This window comes from Hypanus sabinus, chromosome 3 (genome assembly GCF_030144855.1).
Source record: "Hypanus sabinus isolate sHypSab1 chromosome 3, sHypSab1.hap1, whole genome shotgun sequence".
NCBI lineage: Eukaryota > Metazoa > Chordata > Chondrichthyes > Myliobatiformes > Dasyatidae > Hypanus > Hypanus sabinus.
Genome location: NC_082708.1, coordinates 6,090,389 through 6,113,508, shown reverse-complemented (window position 1 = coordinate 6,113,508; position 23,120 = coordinate 6,090,389). Strand labels below are relative to the sequence as shown.

Genomic DNA, 23,120 nt, shown 5'->3' with positions numbered 1-23,120 from the left:
AAGAACTTGAATTTGCTCACTCTCCTCTTACTATCCCTTTACGAGGGTGTCCCTGAAGACACTAGCAAATTTCTACGGATGGGTCTAGTCGCATCACCATCTGGTCTGGAGGGGCCACTGCACAGGATTGGAAAAAAAACTGCAGTAAGTTGTAAACTGTGGCTCCATTATGGGCACTGGCCTTACCAGTATCAAGGACACCTTCAAAGCACGGTGCCTCAAGAAGGAGTCATCCATCAGTAAGGATCCTCTTCACCTAGGAAATACCCTCTTTCCTTCCTTTCCAGTCCTGAGGAATGGTCTAGGCCCAAAATGTTGACTCTATATTCCTCTGCATAGATGCTGCCTGACTGGCTGAGTTCCTCCAGCATTTTGTGTGTGTTGCTCTGGATTTCCAGCCTTGTGTATATTATTCTTTCCAGAATTGTCCCTGCTCCCTCCACCTCCAAGTTAGTTATCGTGGACACCTCTTAGGGCTCAACTCCATCTGATCCCCGGCAGGCGTTGGCAATGCACTTTAATCCACAAGGTCAAAGACATAGGCACATGTTTAGGCCATTTGGTCCATCGACTCTACCCCACCATTACATCATGTCTGTTTAAAAGTACATTTATTGTCAAAGTACATAAATGTCATCATTTAGAGGCGGTACCGAGGGCGGCTGGAGCAAAGACCGCCGCCTGTCTCTCACGGAACTACGAATCCCAGAAAGCTCCGGCGCAAGGAGCGAGTGCGCCTGCGCGATGGGCTTTGCCTCCCTGCATCTGTAGTCCGACGATCTAGGATCTAGGACATAAAGCGCACGTTGCTTTGAAGGTCTAGAATCAGTCTTCGGATGTGAAGAAAGTAGCTGCGTCACTCTTCTGGTTGAAAAATTCTTCTGTCATTAGGTGGACTTCAATACCCAGGTTGCTCTGGGTAGGCCGCCGGGTACGGTTCTACGGACGTCATTTCCGCCCTGGTTGCCGGCCGTAAAGTGACGCGACGGGGCCTGTGGGAAAAGGAGTACGTCTATTCTTTAATTTTACGGCACGATGGCGGTCGCCAGGGAGACGGCACGCTTCTTGGTAACACGCTATCTCCGGGCCCGCTGGACCGCTCCCGGTTGGTGGCAGTGGCCGGTGAGTCGGGTGTCGAGTGAAGCTGCTGGCGATGTGACTTCCAACAGCTCCGCGACGCTCTTCGAGCGACTGAGGACCGCGGTCTGTCCGGAGTCCTCCAAACCTTCCTGGGGGTGGTGGCGCAGTCAGCCAGTCCAGCTCCTGCAGTTCAGACCTCCGACCGACGAGCGCCGCCACGGGCTGCCGGCTGCCCTGCAGTTCGGACCTCCAGCCGCTCGCCTGCAGTTGAGCGGCTCGGCCAGCGGGAGGCGCTGGCGGCCGGGGGAGGAGCAAAGTGATTGGTCGGTGGGATCGGCCGCCTGGCTGTGCACGCTGGCAGCCGGGCTGGTGCACTGTTCCAGCAGGTCGGCGGACTCTGACGGTGAGTACCGGACCCTGCAACATCTCAGAGTTATTGATAATGCACAGGTATACCTGTGCAAAACTTACCTGCAGCATCACAGGCACAGAGCAACAATCACAAGAAAGACAAACTATGCACAATTTGTACAGAACAATTAGAACAAAATTAACCAAGTCCCTTTTAGTGCAAACTGGTTTCTTTACTGAGACCATAAGGCATGGGAGTAGATGTGCCCCACTCGATGATTCCAGGAGTTAAATTCTGGCGCTGATTGTAAGGAATTCATATGTCTTCCCTGTAGAATATGGGTGCTCTGCTTTCTTCCCAGTACAAGGACGTACCATTGGTAGATGAATTGGTCATTGTAAATTGTCCTCTGATTAGGCTACTGTTAAACAGGTAGGTTGCTGGACAGTGCACCCAGTGTTCTGTGCTGAATCTCTAAATAAAATTGAATTTTCATTCAGCCCATTGAGTCTCCTCTGCCATTTGACCATGACTGATTTAATATCCCTCATAACCCCATTCTGGTCCTAGACTACCCCAGTTTTCCAGTTCAATACCCTCCCCATACTGACCCTCTCCAGGCCTTTAAGTGTTTGGTAGGTTTAGGCTAGTGATAGGGTTGGGCCAGTTGGTGCAAGAACAGAATGGTTGAAGGGAGGTGGTGGACCAGGAGCTGGTAGTGTGAGACTCCCCTCTGTGGCCTCTGCTGCCCTTTGACTCTTTGGATTTGCCACCACAGCCATGTATCTTTCCTGGGAACGTCCTTTCAGATTTCTTCCTCTCCAACCCACCTGGCTTCACCCATCCTCTTCCTCTCCCCACACCTTTTTATTTTGTCGTCTCTCCCATCCTGACGAAGGGTCTTGGCCCTGAAACATCGCCTCTGTTCCTTTCCGCAGACACTGCCAAGTTCCTCCAGCATTTTGTGTGTGCTCCTCTGGATTTCCAGCATCTGCAGAATCTCGTGTGTTGTGATGCTGTATCTGCCTGATGGTAGTTGTGAGAAGATGGCATGGCCTGGGTGTGGGGATCTTTGATGGATGGTGCCTTCGTAAGGGAGAGCTGTAGATACAACCGATGATGAGGGAGCTCTGGCCATAAGAACTAGGTGGGAGGGGCAATATCATTGAAAACTACTGAATAATGAGAGCGGTGGATAGAGTGGATGTTTCCTATAGTGGGGGAGTCTAGGACCAGAGGGCACAGCCTCAGAATAGAGGAATATCCATTTAGATCTGAGATGAGGAGGGACTTCTTTAGCCAGTGGGTGGTGAATCTGTGGAATTCATTGCTACAGACGACTATGGTGGCCAAGTCATTGGGTACTGCACAGCATTGTGCTAACCACTACGCTACCGTGCCAAATAGGTTCCGGTACCTGTTCCCAGAAAGTGTCATTGCAGGTAGACAGGGTGACAAAAGACATTTAATTTGTACAGTTTGGACAGGCCGTACCTTTTTCCCACGGTGGAAATGCCCATACGAGAGGGTGTAATTTCAAGGTGATTGCAGGAAAGTATCGGGGAGATGTCAGAGGTACTTTTATTTTGTACAGAGACCATTAGGTGCTTGGAGTTTGCTGCTGGGGCGGAAAGAGGCCCATTGGACGGGTTGTCCATGGTTGTTGAATCCCAGCAGTCTACGTGATACACAAACCAGGACAGTACGATATGGAGACCAAGCGGTTGCCCAACAGACTCCACCTTGCCACACGGCTGCCGGGGCAGATACATTAGGGGCATTGAAGAGACTCTTAAGACACATGAATGATAGAAAAATGGAGGGCTCTGTGGAAGGGAAGAGTTAGATTGATCTTGGAGTAGGTTCAAAGGTTGGCACAACATCGTGGGCTGAAGGTCCTGTGCTGTGATCTACAAGACATTCTCTCTCATTTGGTCAATTTCTGACTTGCTATCTGTTTGGCATTTCAATAGAACAGAACCTTGTCAAAACCCGAGGAGAACCTGTTTTTTCTGTTTCCAATTCTACATTTATTAAGTTCATTGAATTTACATTGACCAGGAATTTGCCTTTGTGGGTAACTGAAGTCAAATTTAGTGTCATCTGCTCAAGTATGAGTGTGCACAGAGTATCAGGTAAGCAGCAGTCACGAGAAAAATTAAGATTCAAGCTATATACAATTTTCACAATGTTTTTAGGATCTACTCTTCATAACAATGATCAGAGATCACCCATCGTGTAAGGACACTGCCCGGAAGAAGGCAATGGCAAACCACTTCTGCAGAAAAATAGTTCCAGAGCAATGACATTCATGGAAAGACCACGATCGCCCATGTCATACGACATGGCAGACGTTTGCTAGTTCCAGCTGTGCGGCAACAAAGACACAGGAGCATTTCAGTTACTGTGTGGCCGTGCACCCGGATAGCTTAGAGGGAACAGTGGCATTGTTCAAGTTTGAAAAATCTGCCGGTTATTCCTGAAACTAGAGTCCCTCTGATGGTCGGGGTCGACAATAGATCTTGCATACTAGTAGTATGATATGGAGACAAGCTGTTGCCCATGTAGTAAGCTCTCCCCCTCCCCACACAGCTGATGAATCCAAAGGAGCTGCAGAATTTGACACCAGCGATATCACAGGAGTTGTCAGTTAGTGTTGAACTCAACTTAGAGACTTCTTACATAGGAACATAGAAAACCTACAGGCCCTTCGACCCACAAAGTTGTGCCGAACATGTCCCTATCTTAGAAATTACTAGGCTTACCCACAGCCCTCTGTTTTACTAAACCCCATGTACCTATCCAAAAGACTCTTAAAAGACCCTATCGTATCCGTCTCCACCACTGTCACCGGCAGCCCATTCCACGCCCTCACCACTCTCTGAGTAAAAAACTTACCCCTGACATGTCCTCTGTATCTACTCCCCAGCACCTTAAACTTGTGTCCTCTTGTGGCAGCCATTTCAGCCCAGGGAAAAAGCCTCTGACTATCCACACGATCAATGCCTCTCATCATCTTATACACCTCTATCAGGTCACCTCTCATCCTCTGTTGCTCTAAGGAGAAAAGGCCGAGTTCACTTAACCTGTTTTCATAGGGCATGTTCCCCAGTCCAGGCAATGTCCTTGTAAATCTCCTCTGCACCCTTTCTATGGTTTCCACATCCTTCCTGTAGTGAGGCAACCATAACTGAGCACAGTACTCCAGGTGGGGTCTGACCAGAGTCCTCTATAGCGCAACATTACCTCTCAGCTCCTTACAGACTCCGGCTCTGGATTTTTCCTTGGGGTTTACTCCCGAAGCCCTCCCCATGAGGGAGTATAACCACAAGGCAGTGGAGATTTGAGATCAGTGATTTCCTTGTCCTAGATGAGCTGCCAAGCCCTATCTGCCCAGAGGAACTTGTTTCGAGGCACCAGAAACCCACCTTTCCCTCTTTTCCTGTCAGTAGAAACTGTTCCACCGGGCTTAGTAGCTAAGAAACACGTGAAAACCAGGAGCTGGACTTGGTTGTCAGAGGCTATTTGAGACGCATTTAATAGGTAGTGGGAGCTCATCCCCACAGCTCCCACCACTCACCAGCTATAACACTATGACAACCTAAAGGAACCATCCATAAAACAAAGCGTGTTTTTAACGATCACCCGGTGATGTCTGTCAGTGTGAGAGCTCTGAGACTGATTCGTCGTTGTTTCCTCCTCAGGCCAGGCACTACTGGAAGCTGCTCGTCTGAACAACGTGGCTGAGGTCAGCAGGTAAGCAGAGTGCCCACGTGGTTACTGCCCTCCCTACCTTTGCTTTCCAGTTGCTCCGCTCCGCTCTTTCTCCCCTATGCGGGGACACACAAGGGATTGCAGGTGCTGGAATGTAAATCTCCACACAACCTACTGGTGGAGCAGCATCAGTTCGGCAGGAAGGAATTGTCAATCGTTTTGGGTAGAAAGCCAGTGTCAGGACTCTGTCCTTTGCATCAGGTGCACAAAGCATGAGAGAGACCACAGTCACACACAGAAATAAATAAACAGTAGAAATTGTATAAAATAATACAAGAAAGAACACCAGCCTACCCTCCATCAAGGACCTCAGTATATTCAGAAAGGTGCAAGAAAAGGGCCAGTAACATCGTGAAGGATCTCACCCACCCTGCTCGTGGACTGTTTGTCCCACTCCCATCAGGGAGGGGTCTATGTAGTATCAATGTCAGGATCACCAGGCTCAAAAACAGTGACTTTCCCCAGGCAGTGAGGCTGATCAACCCATCCATTACTTAAGTACAGACACTCCTGTACCTTGGGTCACTTTGTCTAGTCAAGTTAAATTAATTGTCACGCGCACAAGAACGGTGAGGTGTAGGGATACAGGCACTGCTACGAACTGTAACGTTTTAGACACAGCAGCAAGCAAGGGATTTCACACTGAGTCCGGTTTTGATGTTAAAAGCACTATCTTTATTAGTATCTACTTACAATATAATAACTCAACCAAGATAAACAGAAGTTAACAGTGTTATGTGTATATAAGTGTAAACATAGCTCCCAAACTATATCGAGCTTGGGGGAACAAGGCTTAGAGTCTTGAGATGGTAAAGTAGGAGAGTTTAGTCATCCGCGTTGTAATGGTGGGAGAGAGATATTTGTAATCCATGTTGTAATGGAGAGAGAAGGTAAGTACGAAGTATTCCACAGATTCCACCCTAGTAAAACAAGATAACAGTTGTTGTAGATCTTGTCCGTCGTAACGTTCTGAATCCATATACTACTGAAAGTGATCTGTCACAGGAACATCGTCTTCCACTGGTTACCACACAACAGACCCAGGCAAGGGCGACATGAGTGGTCCACAAATTATCCCAAAAATCCACTCCTATGGTTTATACAAAGCGACAGTCACACATTTGCTGTGCACTGTGTGCCGATGTTGAACCTAATCTTGTGGGCATCGAAGAGTAGTACCATACCACTACCATAGCAGCGACAAGCTGAAGTTTCAGCTTGCCTGTCCAGTCTCCTCTCTTACGACTGAAGCTCTCTGTCTGTCTGTCTCTCTGTCTCTGTATTTTAATCTGCACAGACCACAACAGCCTGTGACTGACGTCATAGTCCCACCTCACTCAGGCACTCAAAGCGATAGTCCACAGTAAATGAAACCAGCGGGTTTTTAACAGGCATGAAGGTATAGACAACACAGAATATAAATTATACAAAATTGTAAGGGGAGAATCGAGAAAGAGACCATAGAAAAACAGCCTTCATTGAAAATGCCAAAAACTCCACAGGGAGAAGGCAGGAGAATGGGGTTGAGAGGGATAATGATGAAGTGGTGAGCAGACTTGATGGGCTGAGCGGCCTAGTTCTGTTCCTATGTATCATGGTCTAACGGCAGTGCAAGAGGTTGTCCGTAGTTTTCTGTTGCTGAAGTAAGGTTAGGGATGGTGGGTCAAGAACCAGATAGTTGAAGAGAAGTTGCTGTTCCTGAACCTGGTGGTGTGGGGCTTCAGGATTCGGTACCTCCTGCCGAATGGGAGCTAAGAGAAGATGGCCTGGCTTTGATAGTGGGGATCTTTGATGATGGATGTTGCTATGTTAAGATAGCACCACCTGTGGATACTACTGATGGATTGTGCCTGTGAGATATTGAGTACATGGTTGGGAAAGTTTCAGAGGTTGTCTGGGCCAAACACAGGTAAATGAGGCAAGTTCAGCAAGACACCTTAGTCTGTGTCTGCATAACTCCCGGGAATCAGCTCCCTGTTCCGTATGGATGACTGTGTCTCCATGTCTCCAGCGAATCAGCCCCCTGTTCAGTACGGGTTGTTTTCTCTTGAGCGGCAGAGGCTGAGGGGAGACCTGAGAGAGATTTATGTTGAGAGGCATAGACAGGCAGACGGTATCCTATTCCTATCAGTTTCATTTGAGTTGTCTAATACCAGAGGGCATGCATTTAAAGTGAAAGAAGATAGTTTCAAAGGAGATGTGCAGAGAGAGTTGTTTTTTGTTGACACAGAGTGATGGGTGCCTGGGAGTGCTTGGGGTGCTGGTAGAGACAGATATGATAGAGGTGTTGGAGAGGAGATGTGCAGGGTAAGTTTTTAATGCAGAATGTGGAGGGTACCTGGGACGCACTGATAGAGGCAGATGCGATAGTGGTGTTCAGGAGCTCATTGGTAGCACATGAATGTGCAAGAAATGGAAGGATATGCACATTGTGCTGCGATTCGAATAGACGAGATCACAATAAATCATCAAAATAGGTCTGGTCAAGACTCTAAAGCAGAGGTGGTGGTGTATGACTCATGTTCAACTCCTGTGGTGTACCAGTGTGTCAGTGATGTCCCAGTGTTGGTCACCAGACCTGGGATACCTTGCAATTAAGTTCCGGCCATTGTACCTGCCTCCCAAGAGTTTTTTTGGTGGCAGTGTACATTCCACCTCAAACAGACTAGACGAGCTGAGGGATGTAATCCACAGGCATGAATCAGCACATTCTGATGCCTTCACCATCATTTTGGGGGATTTTAACCAGGCCAGCTTGACGAAGTCATTAAAGATACAAAATGAGGGCCCGTGACTCCACCTTCAGAGCAGGCGACAAGGCAGCCCTAACAACAGCAAGGGCCAAACTGTCCCGAGCCATCAGAGGGGCAAAGTGTGCACACGCCCAGCAAATCCACAGTCACTTCCAGGACAGTGGCGACATGTGGCGCATGTGGAAGGGCATCCAGGACATCACCAATTACAGGACAACATCATCTGATTGTGCAGGTGATGCCTCCCTCCCAGATGCGCGGAATAACTTCTACACCTGTTTTGAGACGGAAGATGACGTGGCAACAAGGAAGTCCACCCCTCCTCCAAATGACCAGGTGCTGTGTCTCACAGTGTTCGATGTGAGAAGAACCCTGTGCAGGGTCAACCCACAGAAGGCTGCTGGACCAGACGACACCCCTGGTAGAGTGCTTAGAGGATGTGCAGACCAGCTAGCAAATGTTCTCACTGACATCTTCAACATCTCCCTGAGCAGTGCTACCGTTACAACGTGCTTCAAGGCAGCCACCATCGTCCCCGTGCCGAGGAAGTCTTCAGTGTCCTGCCTCAATGACTACCGTCCCATTGCACTCACATCCACCATCATGAGGCACATCAAGACACTGCTGCCCGCTTCACTGGACCCCCTGCAGTTTGCGTACCGTCCCAACCGTTCAACAGTCGACGCCATTGTCATCACCCTTCACCTGGCCCTAACCCACCTGGACAAAAAATGACACATACGTTTGGATGCTGTTCATAGACTTCAGTTCAGCATTCAACACAATCATCCCTCAGAAACTGATTGGAAAGCTGAGCCTACTGGGCCTGAACACCTCCCTCTGCAACTGGATCCTAGACTTCCTGACTGGGAGACCTCAGTCAGTCCGGATCGGGAGCAGCTTTTCCAACACCATCACACTGAGCATGGGGTCTCCCCAGGGCTGCGTGCTCAGTCCACTGCTGTTCACTCTGCTGACCCACGACTGTGCTGCAACACACAGCTCAAACCATATCATCAAGTTCACCGATGACACGACCGTGGTGGGTCTCATCAGCAAGAATGACAAGTCAGCTTACAGAGAGGAGGTGCAGCAGCTAACAGACTGGTGCAGAGCCAACAACCTGTCTCTTAATATGAACAAAACAAAAGAGATGGTTGTTGACTTCAGGAGGGCACGGACCGACCACTCCCCGCTGAACATCGATGGCTCCTCGGTAGAGATCATTAAGAGCACCAAATTTATTGGTATTCACCTGGCGGAGAATCTCACCTGGTCCCTCAACACCAACTCCTTAGCAAAGAAAGCCCAGCAGCGTCTCTACTTTCTGCGAAGGCTGAGGAAAGTCCCGTTTCCCACCCTCCATCCTCATCACATTCTACAGGGGTTGTATTGAGAGCATCCTGAGCAGCTGCATCACTGCCTGGTTCGGAAATTGCACCATCTTGGATCGCAAGACCCTGCAGTAGATAGTGAGGTCAGCTGAGAAGATCATCGGGGTCTCTCTTCTTGTCATTACGGACATTTACACTACACGCTTCATCCGCAAGGCAAACAGCATTATGAAGGACCCCACGCACCCCTCATACAAACTCTTCTCCCTCCTGCCGTCTGGGAAAAGGTACCGGAGCATTTGGGCTCTCACGACCAGACTATGTAACAGTTTCTTCCCCCAAGCCATCAGACTCCTCAATACCCAGAGTTTGGACTGACACCAGCTTACTGCCCTCTACTGTCCCTATTGTCTTGTGTATTATTTATTGTAATGCCTGCACTGTTTTGTGCACTTTATGCAGTCCTGGGTAGGTCTGTAGTCTGGTGTAGTTTTTTTCTGTGTTGTTTTCACGTAGTTCAGTCCAGTTTTTGTATTGTGTCATGTAACACCATGGTCCTGAAAAACGTTGTCTCATTTTTACTGTGTACTGTACCAGCAGTTATGGTGGAAATGACAATAAGTATTAGCAAATCACCTATAGAACCAGAGGAAATAAAACACTGGACCTGTGTTACAGTAAAATCAAGAATGCTTACCGTGCTATTCCACGCCCTCACTTGATCACCCGGCTGTACTTCTCTGAGTACGGGCAGAGACTGAAGACAGCAGCACCAGCAGTGAGGACCAAGAAGGTATGGACAAGGGACACACAGGTGCGCTTACAGGACTGCTTTGAATCAGTGAACTGAACTGTATTCAGGGATTCATCTTCAAATCTAGATGAGAATGCCACAGTTATTACCAACTTCAAGAAAGTCTGCGGGGATGAGGCTGTGCCTACGAAAACTTGTCGTACGTTTCCAAAACAAAAACCGTGGATGAATCTGGAGGTTCGTCATCTGCTGAGGGCTAGATCTGTGGCATTTAAGTCTGGTGATCCAGGTCTATACAGGTAAACCAGGTATGATTGCGGAGGGCTATTTCAAGGGCAAAGCAAAATTTCTGAGTGAGGTTGGAGGTGAAACCGGATGCATGTCAACTCTGGCAGGGTTTGCAGGCCATTACTTCCTGCAAATGAAATCCAATAGCATGAATGGCAATGATGCTCCATTACTAGACGAGCTCAACACATTTTGTGCTCACTTTGAAAGGGAGAATAAAACCACAGCTATGAGGATCCTGCAGCATCCGATGACCCTGTGATCTCTGTCTCGGAGGCTGACGTCAGGCTGTCTTTCAGGAGGGTGAACCCTCGCAAGGCAGCAGGCCCCGATGGAGTACCTGGTAAGGCTCTGAAAACCTGTGTCAATAGGCGGGGATGTTCAAAGACATTTTCAGTCTCTCTCTGCTACAGTCAGAAATTCCCACCTGTTTCAAAAGGGCAACAATTATACCAGTGCGCAGGAAGAGCAGTGTGAGCTGCCTCAATGACGAACGTCCAGTAGCGCTCACATCCACGGTGATGAAATGCTTTGAGAGGCTAGAATCAACACCTGTCTCAATGGACCTGGACCCATTGCAAATTGCGATTGCCGCAATAGGTCTACAGCAGATGCGATCTCATTGGCTCTTCGTGCAGCTTTGGATCACCTGGACAATGCAAATACCTGCGTCAAGATGCTGGTCATCGACTATGGCTCAGCATTGAACACCATCATTCCTAAAGTCCTGATTGAAAAGCTACAGAACTTGGGCCTCTGTAGCACCCTCTGCAACTGGATCTTTGATTTCCTCATGGCCAGTTAACACTGGCGCTCCACAGGGGTGTGTGCTTAGCCCACTGCTCTACTCTCTCTCTACTCATGACTGTGTGACTAGGCACATTTCAAACAGGTCTCTGCATTTGCTGCTGATATAACCATTTCAGATGGCGCCAAAAAGATGTACAGGAGCGAGATGTACTAGTTGGTTGAATAGTGTCACAGCACGAACCTTACACTCATCGTCAGCAAGACCAAAGAGCTGATTGGGGAATTCAGGAAGGGTACGAAAAGGAACACAAACCAATCCTCATAGAGGGATCAGAAGTGAAGAGAGTTACAAATTTCAAGTTCCTGGGTGTCAATATCTCTGAGGATCTAACCTGGATGCAACATATTGACGCAGCTATAAAGAAGACAAGACAGCTTCTTTCTACAAGCCATTAGACTTATAAATTCACATGTCCGTACATTGTGACGGGTATAATGCAAAGATTTTTACTTGTGGGATGGATATAAGATTTAAATACATTCAAATTTCATTAGGAGTTTGAGGAGATTTGGTTTGTCGACTAAAACACTTGAAACTTGTACAAATGTACCACGGAGAGTATTCGGACCGGCTGCATCACCGTCTGGTGTGGAGAGGTACTGCACTAGATCAAAATGAGTTGCAGAAACTAGTAAATTAGTCAGCTCTATCAAAGGCACCATCCTCTGTAGTTTCTGAGACATCGTAAAGGAGCAGTGCCTTAGGAAGGCAGCATCCCCACCTCCCAGGACATGCCCTTCTCACACGGTTACCATCAGGAAAGGAGGCACAGAAGCCTGAAGGCACACACTCCGTGATACAGAAACAGCTTCTTCCCCTCTGCCAAACAATTTCTAAATGGACATTGAACTCATGGACACTACCTCACTCCTTTTTTTATTTGTGTTATTTGGCACAACTTATTTTAACTTGACGATTTTACATATATGCCTGCACACAATATGCTGTAACTCAGTTATTTTTTTCTCTGTATTTAACACGTATTTCATTGACCTGCTGCTGTAAAGAGAACAAATTTCACAGCATATGCTGGTGATCTTAAACTTGATTGTGTCGGCAGAAGGGATTTGATTAGGTGGGGCATTTGGTTTGGTACAATGTCATGAACCAAAGGACCTACTCCTGTGCTGTAGTGTTCTGTGTTCCATATGCTGACTGAACCTCTTGTCCACTCGCTGGCCAACAATCTAAGATATTCATGATTGTTCAAGATTCAAAATTATTTAAAGACATTTCCATACACAAGTGTGAAGGAGAACAAAATAATTGTTACTCTGGATCTGATGCAGCACAAGAAATAAGATAAAGAGTACAATAACAAATGAACACAATACATATAAATACATAAGGTAACTTGTGTCCATAAAGTGACGCGAGGCACAGGAGTGTTCTGACTGATAGGAAATGATAAAGTAGTGGTGGTTGGGGTGGGTTAGTGGGTGGAGGTGTTGATCAGCCTTACTGCAGGTGGTAAGTAACAGTTTTTAAGTTTGATGGTCCTGGCGAGGATGCTACGAGGTCTAATTACAATCAGTTACATAGCCTAAACAATTTCAACTGCTTCATTGCAAAGAAAAGCCTTGCATTCCTCCAGCAAGTTTCCCTGAACGTTCGCTGGATGTGCGGAAATACTTCACAGCTGGTGTGTGTGTGTTTATTGAGATACAGTGTGGGATAGGCTCTTTGTACTGCACTGCCCAGCAACCCTGAGCCTAATCACAGAACAATTTACAAGGACCAACTAACAAGTACACCTTTGGACCATGGGAGGAAACACGTATTTGAAACCCCTTACAGATGACATCGGAATTGAATATGCCCCGAGGTGTAATAGTGTCATGGTAACTGCTATCTTACCGTGTCCAGTGTCACAATATAGAATTGGTGATGCAGAAAGAAAACAGGAGGGAAGGCTCAGAATGATTTTAGAGTAGGTTAAAGGGTCAGCATAACATGGTGGGCTGAAGGGCCTGTTCTACATACACAGTGCTCTCAGTCTGCACTGTATTGCACTGTTTTATGTGCACAGTGGTGGGTTCCGAGAATGCGCTGTCAGGAGTGGTAATGGAAGCATACAAGAGGCTCTTATATCATGCCCTAGGTTAAAGTCAGTACAGCACTGGATTGAAGGGCACGAACAGCTGTTGTCTTCTGTCTTTTAAATTAGTCAGTTATACACAGGAAGATTCTCAGAGTCACCTGTTTTCCCCCACCACCATCTCCCTGGTGGGGAGGAGTCATGTGTGGATTCTTGGCAAGGAGGTGAGTGTGCCCCTGAGCCACAGACACTGCAGTGAGAAAACTGTGTTTGACGTGTTGGTGAACATAGAACAGTGCAGCACAGGCACAGGATGAGCCAATGAATCCCATTAAACTGAGGGGTGACCATTGTCTGCCAGGACGTTCGTTTTAACAGCTAGCTGGGCCGGGGGTTGGTTTGATTCCACGCTTTACAGAGCTAGCAGTTAGGGTTCAATTCTGCCTCTGTCTGTGAGGAGTTTATATGTTCTCCATGTGACCATGTGGCGGCTTCCTCCCACGGTCCAAAGACGTACTGGTTAAGGTTATGATCGTGACATAAAGGTTAAGGTTATGGCCCCCAGCGCATCCTCAGACTGTGTTGGTCATTGATGCAAACAACACATTTCGCTGGATGTTTTGATACGTGTAAAAAAAATAAAGCTAATCTTTAAATTCAGAGATCTTTTAAAAATTATATATATTTTAATCTGGGATTGATAGGGGTTTCCCTTGCAGTTACCAACCAGCCCACCTGAGGGGGCTGTTGCTCCATCTTCCACAAAGCACGGTGCTAGTGATACCAGGTTCAATGGTGTCTTTATCAAAAGCGTGAGAGACAGAATGGTCACAGTTTCATCTTTCTTTTTATCCAGAATAGGGACCAAAAGCTTTGACTAAGAGGAAAAAGACTTGTTCACACAGACAGATGTGTGGAATGAACTGCCAGAGGTGGTAGAGACAGGGACAGTTACAAGATTCAAAGACACTTGGATAGGAAAGGATTAGATGGATATGGTCAGGGTGTCAAGGGTTATGGGGAGAGGGCAAGAGAACGGGGTTGAGAGGGATAATACTGAGCAGATTCCAGCCCACCTGTCATTCAAAGTTCAAAGGAAATTTATTATCAGAGTACATAGATGTCATCATATCTGACCCTGAGATTCAATTCCTTGCGGGCATTCACAGTAAGTAGAAAGAAGCACAATAGAATCATGAGATTGACAAACAACCAATGTGCAAAAGACAACCAACAGTGCAAATTCAAAAAGAAAAAAAAATAAATTTTGAGAACACGAGATGAAGAAGAGCACAGGTTGTGGAATCAGTTCAGTGATGGGAGGTTGGGGGTGTACACAAGTTGTCCCCTGTTCTTCAAGAGCTTGATGCTTGGGGATGACAGCTTTTCCTGAACCTGGTGTGTGGGTCCTGAGGCTCCCATACCTCCTTAGAGTCAAACAGAGTTCTAGAACACTGCAGCACAGAAACAGGCCCTTCGCTCCATCTAGTCTGTGTTAGCCTTGTTTGCCTGGTTCCATCTACCCGCATTCAGATCATAGCCCTCCATACCCCTCCCATCCATGTACCGATCCAAACTTCTCTTAAATGCTGAAATCAAACCCGCATCCAGCACTTCCACTGGCAGCTTGTTCCACTGTCTAAGTGAAGAGTTCCCCTCATGTTTAATGAATTGTGTACAGGGAAGTTTGTATTCTAGCTGCACTTATGCAGTTTGTACAATAAGTTTACTGGTAACTCATGTCTGTGCAGGCATGAAATTCCTGTCTCTCATGATCATGGAACATTACAGCACAGTACAGGTCATTTGGCCCACAACGTTATGCTCCAAGATCAATCTAAGCCTCTCATCCAACATAGCCCTCCATTTTTCTATCATTCTTGTGCCTAAGTGTTTCTTAAACATATCAGCTTCTAACCAACCCTGGCAGGAAGGATGTGGCAGCTTTGGAGAGGGTGCGGAGAGGCTGCCTGATTTGGTGGACATGTGCTCCAAGGAGGTACAGGAGCCTCAAGACACACACTCAGTGTTTCAGGAACACCATCTACCTCACTTTTTTTCCTATGTGCTTTACTCTCTTTTTGCATTAATTATTTAATTCTTTAATTTTTTTTTTAATTGTAACTTATGTTTTTTATTATTATACATTACAATGTACTGCTGCTGCAAAACACCAAATTTCATGATGCAAGCACGACGAAGCCCAAATTTCATGATGTATAGAATGCCAGTGATGAGCTGGAGCTGTTTTCTCTGGAGTAGAGGATGCTGAGGAGAGATCCAATAGAGATCTATAAGCTGATAAATGTGTACGATTGAGTGCTTCCCTCGTGTGATAAATGGTCTCTTGACCCCACACCACCTTGTTGCGGCCTTGTGCTTATTGCCTGCCTGCACTGCTCCCTCTCTGTAAGTGTGGCACTTTATTCTGCGTCCTGATGGGGTTTCGCCCTGCTGCTGCCCTAATGCACTCTCTAATAGAGTGATCTGTATGGGCTGTTTTTCGTGTATCTTGCTCTATGTGAAATAAGTAAACCAATTTAACAATTTAAGGTGAGAGGGGGTAAATTCAAAGGAGATGTGGGACACTTTTTTTCTTACACAGAGAGTAGAAGTGAGGGGCAAGGTGGGAAGGAAGGGTTATATTGATCTTAGAAGAGATTAAGAGGTCAGCACAACATTGTGGGCGGAAAGGTCTGTATATAAAATGTAGACCAGTACAACACACAAACGGACCCTTCAGCTCACAATATTGTGCCAAACCAGTTAAGTTAGTAATCAAATTGCCAAGTAAACAATGTCCATTTCCCACCATTTTCCTCACATCCATGTGCCTATCTAAACGTTTTTTAAGTCTCTGATGTATCTGCCTCTGTCTTCACCCCAGCAGCACTGTCAAGATTTCCACCACTCAGTGTAAAAAAAAACCACTCGCTTCACATCTTTGAAATTACCTGCTCATCTTAAATGCATGCCCTCTGGTATTAGACTTTTCAACCCAGAGTCAAGGATACTGTCTGTCTACTCTAGTTATGCCTCTCATAATCTCATAACCTCTATCAGATCTCCTTTCAGGCTCTGCCAACCAGAGAAACCAGCCCAAGTTTGTCCAGCTTCTCATTACAGCACATGCCCTAGAATCCAGACAGCATCCTCTTCTGTACCCTCTGCAAAGCCTCGACATCCTTCCAATAACAGGGTGACCAGAACAGTCTGCAGTACTCCAGCTAGTGCCTAGCAGTGTTGTAAAGATATATCTACTGTGCTCTAGAGTTTTGTTCTATGTTTAATGGAAGAGGTAGAATTAAGGGTGGGAAACACGGCAGTGTCATCGGGAAGGGACATAAAAGATGTGATTGGTTCAAGAGTCTGATCGCAGTGGTGAGGACTGGATATCTTGGAGTCAGAAGGGGTGGGGGTGAGAGTGCTGCACTGGATCATTGACGACCAGCTCCTGACTCGTGACCCATTGCCACAGTGATGTCAGCTTAACGCTGCCCAAAGCTCCAAGTTAAACAGAGCTCGTACAAACACTGTCTTTTGTGAGGGGCTCCCAGGAGCAAGCTGCCTTTAAACAGTAACAGATTGTTTGGCGGTGGGCTGCAGTCACAGGCGACCTCCCCTCTTTGTCGTGAATGGGGAGGGTCTTGCAAATAAGAAAAGGTTCAAGTTTCTGACTGTGGAGGTTCACCTGTCGAGGAGAGCTTCTGAGGAAGGGCTGGGGGCAGGGACTGATCTCTAACTCAAACACTGCCTCTGCTGTTCCTCAGACTAAAGTCTTGCGGCCACTCACCCAGAACGGTGGGTGAAGGTGAGGCTAAGCATAGGAGACATCTGGCAAAAAGTTGACTGTCTCTTAGAAAGACTGATAAGGATGGAGGCAAAAACGTCCTAACTTCATGGACCTGCAATACACAATGCTTTCCTTTGCAATACTGACGTGGGTTAATGTGTGAGGAGTGTTTGATGGCTCTGGGCTTGTACTCGCTGGAGTTTTGAAGATTGAGGGGGGATCTCATTGAAACCTCTCGAATATTGAAAGACTTAGATGGAGGGTATGTGGAGAGGATGTTTCTCATAGTGGGGGAGTCTAGGACCAGAAGACACAGCCTCAGAACAGAGGGACATCCATTTAGAACAGAGATGAGGAGGAATTTCTTTAGCCAGAGGGAGGTGAATCTGGAATTCATTGCCACAGACAGCTGTGGAGGCCAAGTCACTGGCTATATTTAAAGTAGAGGTTGACAGGTTCTTGATTAGTAAAGGTGTCAAAGGTGAGAAGGCAGGGGAATGGGGTTGAGAGGGAAAATAAATCAGACATGATCAAATGGTGAAGCAGACTCGATGGACCGAATGGCCTGATTCTGCTCCTATGTCTTCAAATATGGTGGATTCTTGGTATAACAGTCGACCTCATTATGATCTTGTATTTTATCGTCATTTTTAGACTTCAGATTAGTTTTATTTGTCACACATACATGGAAACATATGGTGAAATACATTGGCAACACGAGTGAATCTGCAGATGCTGGAACATCAGCATCGAACACAGTCCAATGATGTGCTGGGGGACAGCCTTCAAGTGTCGCCACACTTCTGGCACTAACGTAGCTTGCCCACAAATTACTAACCCCAACCCATGTGTCTCTGGACTGTGGGAGGGAGCTGGAGTACCCCGAGGAGATTGAAATGATCACAGGGAGAACGTCCAAAGTTAACCCATAGAGACAGACACACACAGGCAGTGCTGGAGATCAGTGTCGAACACAGGTCTGATGCTGTGAGGCAGTGGCTGTACCCAGTGTGTTGCTCTGTGCTACATCTGGCATATTGTATGAGCTATTGGAGCAAATTAGTTCATTTGTCCCATCAAGTCTGCTCTGCCATTTCATCACGCTGATCTATTTTCCTTCTCAGCCTCAATCTTCTGCGTTCCCCCATATCTCTTCATTCCCTGACCAATCAAGAATCTATCAAGCTCTCCCTTAAATATTCATAAAGAGTTGTCCAACTTAGCTGCCTGTGACAAAGAATTCCACAGACTCACCACTCTCTGGCTAAAGAAATTCCTCCTCATCTCCATTCTGAAAGGACGTCCCTCTATTCTGAGGCTGTGTCCTCTGGTCTTAGGCTTCCCCCACCACAGGAAACATCCTCTCCACATCCACTCCATTGGGGCTTTCAACATTCGATAGGTTTCAATGAGGTGACCCCTCATTCCTCTGGGCCTGAGCACAGGTCCAGTGTTAAAAACCTCTGTAGAATGGCGGTGGAGCCTGTGGAGAGGGTGCCAAAGAGGTTCTCCGCTATGTTACATAGAACCCTACAGTGCAGTACAGACCGTTTGGCTCATGATGATGTGCCAGTGCTATACCCTACTCTAAAATCTACCTAACCCTTCCCTTCCCTATAGCCCTCCATTTTTCTTTCATCCATGTGCATATCTGTTGGTAGTCTGTCGATTTCAGCAATGACAATAGGAGGCTGTGTGGGAAACCTTTTAAAGTGGAAAAGCCAATGTAGCTGTGGACAGTCACACTCTCTCGACCGATTCCAGTAGTACGAGTGATCGTCACAATTGGAGACTTCCTTGGTTGCACATCTTCTGTGCCTCGCCGTACCCTTTGACTCCATCAGAGCCTCCTTCCTGGATATCACCGCTGTTTTCATCTGCCCATTCCACAGAACTGAATTCCCATGTGCCTATCTAAGAGTTTCTTTAAATACCCTAATTTACCTGCCTCTACAACCACCCCTGGCAGGGTGTGACACACACTCAGCACTCTCTGTGCAAAAAAACAAGAACCTACCTCAGACATTCCTTCTGTACTTCCCTCCAATCACCACAAAATTATGCTGCCTTGATTCAGCCAATTTCACCCTGGGGAAAAGTCTGTGGCTGTACACTCTATGCCTCTTATCATCTTGTACATCTTTATCAAGTCACCTCACACCCTCCTCTCATCCTCCTTGGCTCCAAAGAGGAAAGCCCAAGATGGCTCAACCTATCCTCATAAATCTTGCTCTCTAATCCAGGGAGCATCCTGGTAAATCTCTGCACCCTCTCTAAAGCTTCCACATCCTTATTGTTAGTGTTGGACGACCTACAGAATGGTTGCAGAGCATTTGGAGAGAGTGCAAAAGAGGTTCTCTGGAATATTGCTTGGATTGGAGCAAATTGGCTCTCAGAAGACACTGGACAAACTTACAGTTTTCCCTAGAGCGTTGGAAGTTGACGGGAGACCTGACAGAAATATAATGTTAATGGAGGCACAGATAGTTTAGGCAGCCAGAGTCTGTTTCCCAGAGAGTGGGAATGTCAAGTAAGACCATAGGACATCGGAGCAGAATCAGGCCATTCTGCCCATCAAGTCTGCTCCGCCATTCCATCATGGCTGATCCCAGATCCCCCTCAGCCCCATACACCTGACCTCTCCCCATATCAGTTGATGCCCTGACCGATCAGGAAACCATCAATATCCGCCTTAACTATACCCATGGGACTTGAACTCCACCGCAGCCTGTGGCAGAGCATTCACTGCTCTCCAGCTAAAAAAAATCCTCCTTACCCCTGTTCTAAAAGATCACTCCCCAATGTTGAGGCTGTGCCTGTTAGTTCTGGATACCCCACCATAGGAAAGATCCTCTCCACATCCACCCTATCCAGTCCTTTCAATATTTGGTAGGTTTCAATGAAATCGCCTGGCATTCTTCTAAATTCCAGTGAGTACAGGCCCAAAGCTCCCAAACACTCCTCATATGTTAACCCCTTCATTCCCAAAATCATCCTTCTGAACCTCCTCTGGACTCTGTCCAATGATAACACATCCCTTCTGAGATATGGGGCCCAAAACTGTTAACGATACTCCAAGTGCAGCCTGACTAGTGCCTTATAAAGGCTCAGCGTTGCGTTATCTCCTTGCTTTTATATTCTATTCCCCTTGAAATAAATGCCAACATTGCATTTGCCAAATATAAGAAGGCATAGGTTTAAGATGAGTGGGGGAAGAGTCAGTGGAGATAGGTGTGGCAGATTTTGTTTTAGACAGGTGTCTGAAACTGGCTGCCAGGTGAAACAGGTACAATGTAATGTCTGACACATTTAAACACCTGACTAGATACAGGCAGGATTATCAGACACATATTATGGGCTGAAGACACACAGTCCCTGCACTGTATCTGAAAACAAAAAGATATGGCTGCCTTACAAAGTACATTTATTATCCAAGTATGTGTACAATATACAACCTTGAGATTCATCTTGCAGGCAGCCTCAAAACACCGAGACACAGGAGAATTCATGAAAACATACCCACTCAACAAAGAAGTCAAACACCCAATGTGCAAATTTAAGTTACTTTGGAAATAACTTAATGAAGAATAATTCCTGAGTCCGGATGAGGGGTCTCAGCCTGAAACGTGAACTGTTTATTCCCCTCCATAGGTGCTGCCTGATCTGCTGAGTTCCTTCAGCTGTGTGCATGTGTATGTGTGAGAGAGACTGTAGTATGGGGGAGGTATCAGGTAGACTAAGCCAATATTCAGAGCTTTGATGGTAAATGGCGTGAAGTACAGTGAAAAACTTCTCATAAAGTGCCACATCACAGAAACAAGCCATTCAGCCCATCTAATCCATGCCTCCTTAGTCTTCTGCCTCGTCCCACTTACCTGATGGCATTGCCACTGTTACTAAATTTATGTGGAGTTAGTGTAGCCAGACCTTGTAATTTAACCCCTTAGCTTTTTGGCCCCATTCTGGTCAAGCAGCGTGGTGTGTGTATGTATGTTGTTAGGTTAAAACGTGCCAGATGGGTTTAAATCAGGTCAGGTATCTCTGCAGTGAAGTAGGTGACTGGGTGTTAACAGTATCACTTAACATAGTCTGCAGCTGAAAGCCAGATGGGTTCCATCTGTCATAGGAACCTCATGTCAGGATCTCACCTACCCACCAAATATTGACAGGCCTAGATAGAGTGGATGTGGAGAAGATGTTTCCTGTACTGGGACAGTCTAGGACCAGAAGACACAGCCTCAGACTAGGGGGACATCCATTTAGAACAAGAGATGAGGGATATTTTATTTAGCCAGAGGGTGGTGAATCTGGAATTCATTGCCATGACAGCCTCCATGTTAAATACACCCAAGTCATTGGGTATATTAATTGCAGAGGTTGATGAATTCTTGATTAGTAAGGGTTGCAAAGGTTACAGAGAGAAAGCAAGAGAGTGGGCTTGAGAGGGAAAATGAATCAGCCATGATAGATTGAGGGAGTTGACTTGATGGGCTGAATGGCTTAATTCTGCTTCTCTCTCTTATGGTCTCATACAGTGAAAAACTTTTATTTGTAAGCCAAAAACAATTTCAAAGTAGGTTTAATAGGAACTTGAAGGGCACAATTTTTACACAGAGTGATTATATATGTGGATTGAGTTGCTAGTGGATATGATTGAGGCAGCAACAATATCTTTTCAAAGATACGTTGTTAGGAAAGGTTTAGAAATGCTGGCAAATGGGACTGGCTTGGATGGGGCATCTTGGTCAGCACAGACCAGTTGGGCCAAAGAGCCTGTTTCAAAGTACATTTATTATCAAAGTATACATACTATATACAACCCTGAGATCTGTTGTCTTGCAGGCAGCCACAAAAACAGCGGAACACAATGGAACCCATTAAAAAACCCCACACAACAAAGATGGTCAAACACCCAGTGTGTGACAGAAAAGAATTTAAACAATAAAAAACTACACAAATAACACACAGAACATGAACTGCAGGGTCCCCGAAAGTGAGACCACGGTCACAGGGCCAGTTCAACGCCGCACCCTTATAAAACTCTAGTTAGGCCGTATCTGGAATAATGTATACATGAAAGATATTGAGGCTATGGAGAGGGTGCAGAAGAAAGTTGTTTGGGCTAAGGGCATGTGCTGTAATGAGAGACTGGAAAAATTGGGGTGGTTTTCTCTGGAGCAGCAGAGATCTGATAGAGGTTTAAAAGATTTTGAGAGGCATATATAGAGTAAACAGACAGTATCTATTTCCAAAGGTTGAACTATCTAATACCAGAGGTTATGCATTTAAGGTGAGGGGGGTAATTTTAAAGGAGATGTGGGGAGCAAGTGTTTTCACACACAGAGGGGTGGGTGCCTGGAATGTGCTGCCTGGGGTGGGGCTAGAGGCAGAAACATTATGGAATTTTAAGAGAAATTTAGGTAGACACATGAATGTGAGGAAATAGGTTGAAGAAATTTAGGTTGCCCATTTGATTACTTACTTAACTGGTTGGGCTCAACACGGTGGGTCAAAAGGCCTGATCCTGTGTGTATTGTTCTATGTTTTATGTTCTATCGGCCATTGGGTCATGGGGAGGTACAGCACTGGAAAAGGCCCATCAGCCCATCAAGTCTACAGTGACCCATTGGCCACTCATTTACACTGATTCTACATTAATCCTATAATCTCCCATCTCCCCACATTCCCCTCAGCTCCTTCCCAGGATCTACCCCTCGCCTGCTCACTCAAGCCCATTTACAGTGGCTAAATTAATCTAGTGACTGGCTTTATTGTAAAGGGTTCCCTTTTTTGCTTGTCGAATGTCTCCCCACCACTGTGGCCTTGAAAATGGCAGAACTTTGATTACTGCTCTGGGAGTACACCCACACAGTGTGATACTACCGGGGGAACATGAGGGTTAGTTGAACATGGGGTGGGACTCGTGAAGAGTGGTGACAAGAGATGAGTGGTTCTGGTTCACTGGATTGAGATGGCCCACTTACTGTGCTATTTCATATCAGTGGAAAGGTATAACAGTAGATTGTTTGGGGTGGGGGAATTGGGGGTAGTTTACCGGGCCTTCACCACGTGCTGGTCATGAATAGTGCCTCAGATCAAGTGGGAGGTGTGCTGCTGTGAGAGGGGCCCACGCACACCTAGGT

General features: G+C 46.5%; 1 protein-coding gene across 1 annotated transcript in view; it reads left to right on the top strand.

Annotated features, from left to right (window-relative positions):
- Window positions 1-626: 626 nt before the first annotated feature.
- The window catches only part of clpb (ClpB family mitochondrial disaggregase), a 170,696-nt gene continuing 148,202 nt past the window's right edge, over window positions 627-23,120 (top strand). The window contains exons 1-2 of the mRNA XM_059963614.1: window positions 627-1,483; window positions 5,137-5,188. Of these exons, the coding sequence (XP_059819597.1) occupies window positions 1,036-1,483; window positions 5,137-5,188 (500 nt within the window). The 5' untranslated portion in view covers window positions 627-1,035. The remainder of the gene's footprint in view (window positions 1,484-5,136; window positions 5,189-23,120) is intronic.